Here is a 9,117-nt window from a genome sequence, read left to right as displayed (position 1 = left end):
GGGGGGGGGGGGGGGGGGGGGGGGTTTGAGCAGTTTCTACGAATCCAATATCTAGGTATTTAATGTGAGCATTCCTGCACAATACATTGTTTCAGTTGCAACTCTCACTCTATATGTCTTAAAATGAAAGAAATACCACATGCATACCCAACGAGCGGTCCAAGTGCATTTAGTTGGGGCACATGATTCAAAATTCAGACGTTTCATCAAATGCCTGAAATATTTCCACTTTGGAACTTGTGGAAGAGATATGCAAGGATAATTGAAAATTATAGTATTTTCAACATCAGTTTCATTTTCAAGTGTTCTAATGTGATAATGAATCTGTTGAAATTTCTTCCAGCTCAGGATTGTATCATTGTTTTAGGGAGACCGAAAACCTTACAAGTTTTATTACATATGGCATGAGAAAATATATGTATCATGTATGTCGTAAGATAGCCGCCATCACCCCTAACAGATGTGCGTATCCTTTCAACAGGTAATATTGTTGTACAGGTTAATGAGAATATAGTATTTCTATAATCCAGGAGGAAGCACATAATGCACAAATATTAGGTGGGGAAAAATGACAAACTTCTTGTTCTATAGAAATCGGAAATGGCGCTTGCCTGCAAGGATCTTTTACGTCCCTCAAAGCTGAATGGGTAGGTAACTACACCAACAGTCAAATAGCCAGCTTCCTTCGATATTTGAGCAACAACAGGAGCTGCACCAGACCCTGTCCCCCCACCCATCCCTGCAGTTATAAACACCATATCCGATCCCTTGAGAGCATTTGCAATTGCTTCCTTCGATTCCTCAGCAGCCTGTTCCCCCAAAAGTGGGTTCCCACCGGTACCTGCATCTCTAGAACTGTAATTCTTACAATTAATGGTAGAAACATATTCACATTCAATGCATTGAAGCAGCAATACCATCAAATCAATCTTGAAAGATAGTAGTAAAGTACTTAGCATATCATAAGCAAATTTGTTATTTAATTTAATTTCCAATTGCACAATGTTATATATCTCAACTTCAAGATTTCAAAATAATAATGTCAAAAAAAAATAATGAGTTTGCAAACCAAGTCCACGCGTCAGAAGCTCCCCAATCTGAAGAGGGTTCTCTGCAGCAGATTGAAACAGTGCCTGAGCATCTGTATTTATGGCGTAGAAGTCAACACCCTGTCATGAAACATGCAATGATAATTGTTATCAGAAATTTACATTTATGATTTATGCAATATAAAAGAAAAGGTGCTCCAATTTTCATGCGGTGGAAGATGTCTGAAGTACAAACAGAGTCATAGATTCTAAACACTTCAGCGTTCTCGTTATTTTGTCAAATTGCTATGAAGAAGAAAGAGCACAACAATCTTAACAAAACTAGATTAAAGAAGGACTAGGTAACATATATATATATATATATGGACATAGAGCAATTAATATTGGATTTTAGAGGACGCTAAACTTCCAGAATAACACAAAAAATTATAATATATTGTGTCATTCTTAGAATGCAAACACTACAGGAGACAAAATTTAATACTTATTAACACGTCCAAATTTGGATGCTGTAACATTACTTGATAGTGCCATGACAACCTAATCCAGAAGCATCACAACGGTAAATACATATTAAAATGCGGTTGTGCTATCTTTACATAATAGTTTACATACACCTGATGGTGAGATATAATTGAATCAGGGTTTCTTTAACCAAATAAACAAAAAAAACTTCCCCAATCTTTTTGACAGCTTATCTATAGGTAAACTAACTCCTTATGTATAACTAGCATTATTTATTAAAATGTAAAATATTCTAATATCTATAATATAAAACAAAGCTAAACTAAACTGCACCGTTCATATGGGGTAAAATAATACACGAAGAATAGGTGAATACTACACAAAATACCTCAACATTCAACATCAGCATTTAATTAAGCATTATTTAGTAGCTAACAGCAACAAAAACGTCAATTTGAATAAAAATAACCATTATACAAGAGGGGAGAAAATGAAAATAAAATTACCTGTAAGCCACTGCCAATCATGCGATTAATGGCATTGTTCCCACCACCACCAACGCCAACAACCTTAATCTTAGCGGAGTCCATTTGAGTGAAGGAGCTACAGATCCCCAAACGGCGTCGTCCGGATAGACCACTCCGGCGATTCATAGGGAAAGAGATGCAACTACATGAATTTTTCGACCTCAATAGTGAGAAGCCTATGGAAATGGATGTCGTTGAATGGAGAGATGAAGTCAGCTCCGAAGATGGATTTGTGAGGCCAATTGCAGCCATTAATGCCGATGGTTTCAGTGTCACAAAATAATTTTGTGTGGATTGAAAGAGAGAGAGAGAGAGAAGGAAAAAATAAAAAAAAGACTGTTAGGGTTCAGATTAATATATTTTATTTGGGAGGTACTTTACTGTTTTTGCGTACACAGAATTTATTTTCTGGATTTATTTGGGATTTTCCTTTTTTATATTTTTGTCCTTTTTCTTTGTTTGTAATTTTCATGCAATTTTTAAGGATTTGTTTGGCAAATTTATGAATAGTTTATAAATAAAATAATAAATGGTATAATGATTGGTACATGAGTAATAATAAATAGTAATTATAAATATTTGATTCAAATTAATGTTTGAATTTAACGAAATGGAGACCAACATTAAAAAGAACTATAATTGGTCTTTGAGTTCTATGAGAACCAAAAATAAATAAATAAAATAAAATTCTAAAATCTTGTTAAATAAAAAGATAAAGCTGAAGCTACAGCCCTTTATTGTCATTTGTAAGTATATATGGGTGAAGCAACTATTTCTCTTCCATGTATAACTTCACTTGCCTGGGGTGTATTAGGGGTTATGGAGGTTAGTGGGCGGGGGGTGTTCCTTGGGGAGAAAAACTTCAATGGATGGTCCTCCAATCCATGCACTCGTGTATGGCGATTCATTCAAATCACGATACTTCAAATATCAAGTCATTCAAAATGCGAGATCTCGATGTCTAAGGTGGTAAGAAAGAAATAAAGTTGGTGTATGATGTCGAGATATTGTATCATGAATGGCAGGGGATACAAGGTGTAGTGATTTAAATGGATGATCTTATCACGTATTCATATAAAATTGTCTATCGAAGCTTTTCGCATAAATTGAATATGATGAATACTATCCGACTTTGCGAATCGAGGTACATTATCTATATTTCATATATAGATGGGATGAATTTGCATAAGTCCGTTGAGGGCATAAATTCAAAGAGTTTAACTTGAAAATCATGTTTCTAAAGTATACAAGTACTTCTTTTAGAATGTTGAAGCATTATGGTAATTTCTTGAGCAATAGATGTTAGGGATAACAATAAGAATGATGCTACTTTGCCAAAAAGTAGGTGCATAATTATTGACATAATAGATGTCGACAAAATGTGATTGGTTAAAAAAGGTGATTATGTTTTAAACGGTCCAATAATAAGTTGTCATGTGGCATCATGTCAAGGATTATTTCTATACAACATGATTGAATAAGTTACAATAAATCAAATTCGAAGATCAAGCTTGAAGTAGTAGTTGAAGTTCATGTTTATAATGGAAAAGATACGGAAAAAGAACATATGGGTTATCATTCTAAATTCATGCCTCAAAATCTACATATAGAGAATAACACAAGAAAAGGTGTATCAAAATCACAATACACGATCAGACACATCCATATGTTGAGAAGTACACAGTAAATTCTGCCACCAAACTGTTATTATTTGACTACTTCACTAGATCTTACACTTGTGCTTTATCTTTTTTTTACATGTTTATAATAAATATTTCATATATTAAAAATGTGATTTTCCTTGCAAAAATTGAAAATTAATAATAATTAAAAAAAACATTTTCTTGAAAGTCGAAACATTTTTGTACCTCAGCGCTTCTCTGTACGTATAACTTGACAAAGACGGGCTTAAAAGTTCCATCAAACTGACCTACAAAACATATTCTTATTGTATGCATTTGCCAAGCAACTATAGCTCACTTTGTAATTCTGTATCCTCTTTTTCTACTTGTGCAATAGATGTAGAGGTGTCGGAGGCTGCATCCTCTACTAGTGGACCGGAGGTCGTAGTGTCAGAGTCTGCGTCATCAATGATCACATTTGATACTTCAGCTGCAAGCGAGCTGTCTTCTCCTCTCAAGGATGGTGGCGGGGATACCTCAGGAGGAGCAGTTGCATCATTGGCAAAAGAACCATTAAGAGGAAGCCCGGGGGATGAACTGGGAGTGGTGGCAAAATCCAGGGATGGAGTGCCATTAGTTGAAGGTGAAGGTGATCCATGAGAAAAGGCAGTTGCAACAGGAGATGGAATGGCATCAATGGAAGGTTCGGGTGATGCACCACGACTAGAAGCAGCAGGTGATGGGGACAACTGCTCGTCCACAGGTTGCTGAAGACTCCAATACATTATACTTGCAGTAAGAGTAAGGATCATCTTTTGGTTTACCTGCCATAAAATCAGCAAATGTGATGTCAGGATACAATATTATCTCAAAACTCATGATCAGAAGAAACAATTCAAACACGACTACAAAATGAAGAAATAAAAGATTTTCTGATTTAAACTACTGGAAAAATGCAAAACAGCATGTTGTAACAGCTTCTGAAACCTGTGAAATTACATTTAACAGCATCATTTATGCATCAGGTAAAATTACTGTTTTCCACTCAACATACAATGTAAGGGCATATTTTTGAGAGCTTAAATTATAATGCTGTTTTCCACTTAACATATACTGTTTTCCACTCAACATACAATGTAAGGGCATATTTTTGAGAGCTTAAATTATAATGCTGTTTTCCACTTAACATACAATGTAAGTGCATGTTTTCGAGAGTTTAAATTATAATTTAAGCTGGTCAAAACATACATTTTTATCCACACATTTAGCATAACATGCAACTACTAAGCATCTACACATTTCATAGGACACACAACTTATAATCATTTAAAAGCACTCCCAAGCATGCTTTAAGTTAACCAACTTTTTTTATTCCAAAGTGGTTACTAAGGTTTGCTTTTTGGTTTAGTGTGGTTACTCGATCAAATCTGCTAGTTTTGCTAATGGAATATCCGGCATGGAGACTTCTTATGAAGGAAATAAGTCTGATAAATATAGATAAACTTCCCTATAGGTTGAGTGGCTACAATGTTTTCCACCTTTTATGTAAATTGCGTTGTCCATTTGCTGTGGTTTTCAGATACAGGTAGTGGCAAAAACAAGCACTTAATCATTTTTAATTATCCCTACACTCTTGTCGAGCAGACTGCTCACTTTGAAATAAAGAAAGAAATCAAAGAATCGCATCACCCACGAGAAAATGTGACAGGTGACTGAAATTGTATTTCTCACCTCCATGATATCTTCAGGCAACAAGAAGATGGAACAGCCAAGCTTCCTGGCAACACTGATTATATAAGTAGCATTCAGCTTCTTCTCCTCGTCTACCACAAGAATTAAAAAGGACAAGTCAAATTCCCAATACACAGTTTGTGTGAGTTCCAAAACATAGTCGATACTGATGCTAAATCTAAAAGTAAAAATAAAATAAACAAAACGAGGAAATGCCAAAGTGCTTTACTCTCCATGCTGAAGATGTTAATTGAGTGTAAACTAATATTGGGTTATTTCCATTAAGGAATGATAAAAAAAATTGCAGAAAACTGAAAAAATTCTTATTCATTTTCTTGTCAATTAAGAAACTATCCAGTTCAGAGAAAGGAGAAAAAAGTGTGATGAAACTATTTTCCAGGCTGCTCCACAGTGGTAGTCTCATTTTGTGTGTTGGTCGAAGTTACAATAGTCACATTGAACCCTCAAATATGTTTGAAGCTCTCGAAATGATCTTCCAGTTCTGCATAATGTTGGGCCGTAACAAAGTTACTTACCAGACAGTTCTTGTACTACAAACTAGCAAAGGCATTTACACTATTCTAAGTAAGGACCACCCATAATAGTTCTCACATTTCCTGCATATTCATTTCAGATTGAAGTTTTTAGCAATCAATCAGGGTTTTTCATTACGATCTGCTGTGAAGAGTTTGCCTGCCCAACTTCCAAGTTCATTATTTCACAAGAAATTTACAGTTGCAACATACCACTTTCACCCCTGGTAACGAGATTCCAATTAACAACTCGTGGCTCAACTGCACTGAGAAGCTCAAGAAAGAATAATCCACTTGAAAGGTTCTTGTCCTACATAAACGTTCAAAAAACACATCATTGCCAAGCCATTATAAATTGTCACGCAACTGTCATTTCTTTAGACGTCTCAGTAGGTGTTGTGAGATAAGTTTGCTGGTGATAATTTTTCCAGATAAACGTGTTCGATTTCAACCTTAAAACTTTCCATTTGAGATGTTCTGCCTGAATGCTTCACTTTTTTGTTAGCCCAAGTCAGTATATCAGCATCAGAAAACTCCTTTCCTTCAGAACGGGATCTTAAGTTCTTCAAGAGTTGAAGCATATTGAACCTCATTAACTGCCAAAGGAAAGCTGAAAGAAAAAAGAGGTTAACACGCAAAATTTTCTAGTGTTCATATTTGGGTTTAATTTCATCAGAAGCTAAAACCAGTGTAGGTGAAATCCAAAAAAAAAAAAGAAAAAGGAAAACACCAAAATCTGTTTAGGAAGTGAAGAAAAATGAGGTTCGGAAACCAATGGAACAAAAATACTAGCAGTAAGTGAATAAAATAATGCCAGAGGACTCCTAACTATCAATCACATCCTAATGAAGCAAAGAAGCAGAATATGAATACCCAAGCATGTGATGTGGCATAACACATTCAAATGTAAATCTGTTATCTCTCATCCCCTCATGCCAAAATCTCCTTAAATTTGTATACAATCATATGCAGAATGAAACAAAAAAAATTGCCCATCTGAAAACTTTAATCGAGCTTTATAGTTCCCATAAGAAAGTTCTGTGACTGAGGCCATAAATAATTGGCCAGTTTTGTCATTTAATAAAAATGTTGATAAGCTGAATTTGACTGAACTAACCTCACACAGCCAGTAGTATTTCAAATTTCATGTTTATTCAAGAAAAATCAATATGTATTATACAAGTTTACATTTAACAGGGGCCAATAAGAAGTCAATTCCACGAACCAATTACAGAACAGGGAGATAAAGATCCGAGCCATCTAAGTGAATTATTAGAGCGGCTTCTAAATTGGAAGTCCATCTGTCCTATCGCATACACATATTTAAATCTTTTTTCTCTTTCAGTAAGCACAACAATATATTGGATGATACAGGAAACAAATCGGTCGTGCAACATTAAAATCCTGCATCAACCCCATGGCCAAAGTGAATAAATAGTAAAAGAAAAATCAAATCAGGTACTCAGGGTACCATCCATGTCATATCTTGTTCTGAACCTTTTTTGGCTGATTTAGTCAGAAAAATCAATTTCTTTCACTATTACAGTTGTGTGTTTGTTTAGCACCAAATAAATGCTGTAAACTCCTATTTACGTTGCATAATGGTTATTCAAGTAATCAAGAATAGTTGGTGTAACTCAAACTAAAAGAGGCCCAAGCCACAACTTCATTTTCTTAATAGAGCAAGGTGAGCACATTACCAAGTATGAGTTTCTTATTCCCTTGTACAAAATCATTCCCAGCTACGTTGACTAGGGAAAGCTTCAACTGCTTCCCTATTCTAATGACTTGGTTACAATTCTCTACTTTTCTGAATGGCATTCTTATAGGAGGTTTGGTTGCCTGCTTCCAGTTGACAGATCCTGGAGAAACTTTGTTCAGCACTTCCAGAAGGATCCACCTGCAGATGTAACAGGTTTGAAAGCTTCAAGAAACCGGTAATTCTGATGTCCAAAGGAGTGAACTCCAAACAGATAGTAGGTCTGATTCCTCCAACCAACTTCAAAACTAAAGCATCAACATGGACTTTATTTTCAAACATGACAAGATCACGCCGATATGCAATTTTTTAAATTAGTACAAACACGAGCTAATTAAAATGATGTTTTTTATTTTCTATTTTTTCATGCTTTATATTTATATTTTAAAGTAAATTTATTTTTGCTAAGTTCGGCATGTCGAAAATGTCTCTCCCAACATATCGACAATGTGTCGGTAACGCGTCTAACGGTAGAAAACCAAAATATAATTTGGATATGCCACCCGGCATTTCTTGGTGTGCTGTTGGACACTGACACTATGCATCTCCCGAAGTGGGAATTTGTTTCAATGACGTCTTCAATTGTACAAAACCAAAAAATAATTTGTACATGCGACCTACTGTTTTCAACGTGCACAACACCAACTTGTTGATGCCAAGAGGGTGTCGATGCATTCTAGCATTTTGCACCATTTGTGTTAATGTACAACATTTTCATATTGATGAAAAACTCACCCATTTCTAACATCCTCAAACAAGTTATTGACATAAGATGTAATTCCTAGACTGTTGATCCATAAGCGAAAGCATCTCTCTTCTCTAGATATTAGTTCATCATCCGTCATCATCTCTGCAAAAGAGATTTTTTTGTTGTCCGTAGACAAGCCATTCCTGAGAAACAAACAATTTCTTAAAACTTTTTCAGACACATGGTTACAAATATGAGGGCAAGATCAACTTAAAGAAAGGAAAAAGATTTTCTAAATAGTTTTACTACTCAAGGTTCTAATATAAGCTTAGAGTATGTATGGGAAACATTATCAAGTTACTTATGATTTTTGATCAAACTTTAATTTTAACAACATTCACAACTATTGACAACTTATTATCCACACATTTCATGGGACTCATTACTCCTCTCATTATAATCTCCTTATAAGGATTATAACCCAAACAACACACACTTAACTGCAGTAGAGGTTCTTTCACTGTGCCAAGCTATAAATCAGGAGTGCGTTGTTTATGGTTTGTAGGCATGATTACCTGAACATTTACTGAGCATTCCAAAATAAAATTTTAAGAATGAAGTATCATGTTGATGGCTAATGACTTTCATCCCACAATATTCGTAAAATAATAGCAGCAGTAAATTTCAAGCTAAGAAATTCTAAAATCAGACGTGTAATGCAATGTAACAGTAAAATGGTTGAA

At 35.1% G+C, this 9,117-nt stretch overlaps 2 protein-coding genes across 2 annotated transcripts in view; both read right to left on the bottom strand.

Moving 5' to 3' along the window:
* The window catches only part of LOC111374198 (cell division protein FtsZ homolog 1, chloroplastic), a 4,718-nt gene extending 2,343 nt beyond the window's left edge, over window positions 1-2,375 (bottom strand). Inside the window, exons 1-3 of the mRNA XM_022996839.1 lie at window positions 2,021-2,375; window positions 1,070-1,169; window positions 612-841 (exon numbers count right to left, since the gene is read on the bottom strand). Of these exons, the coding sequence (XP_022852607.1) occupies window positions 612-841; window positions 1,070-1,169; window positions 2,021-2,293 (603 nt within the window). The 5' untranslated portion in view covers window positions 2,294-2,375. The remainder of the gene's footprint in view (window positions 1-611; window positions 842-1,069; window positions 1,170-2,020) is intronic.
* Window positions 2,376-3,655: 1,280 nt separating this feature from the next.
* LOC111374170 (fimbrin-5-like) overlaps window positions 3,656-9,117 on the bottom strand; it is an 8,106-nt gene continuing 2,644 nt past the window's right edge. The window contains exons 9-16 of the mRNA XM_022996799.1: window positions 8,950-8,960; window positions 8,789-8,904; window positions 8,422-8,577; window positions 7,628-7,827; window positions 6,380-6,537; window positions 6,141-6,237; window positions 5,395-5,486; window positions 3,656-4,487 (exon numbers count right to left, since the gene is read on the bottom strand). Coding sequence (XP_022852567.1) covers window positions 4,011-4,487; window positions 5,395-5,486; window positions 6,141-6,237; window positions 6,380-6,537; window positions 7,628-7,827; window positions 8,422-8,577; window positions 8,789-8,904; window positions 8,950-8,960 — 1,307 coding nt within the window. The 3' untranslated portion in view covers window positions 3,656-4,010. The remainder of the gene's footprint in view (window positions 4,488-5,394; window positions 5,487-6,140; window positions 6,238-6,379; window positions 6,538-7,627; window positions 7,828-8,421; window positions 8,578-8,788; window positions 8,905-8,949; window positions 8,961-9,117) is intronic.

This window comes from Olea europaea, unplaced genomic scaffold (genome assembly GCF_002742605.1).
Source record: "Olea europaea var. sylvestris unplaced genomic scaffold, O_europaea_v1 scaffold1216, whole genome shotgun sequence".
Lineage (NCBI taxonomy): Eukaryota > Viridiplantae > Streptophyta > Magnoliopsida > Lamiales > Oleaceae > Olea > Olea europaea.
The sequence above is the reverse complement of the archived record's forward strand: the minus strand, read 5'-3'. Positions and strand labels throughout refer to the sequence as shown.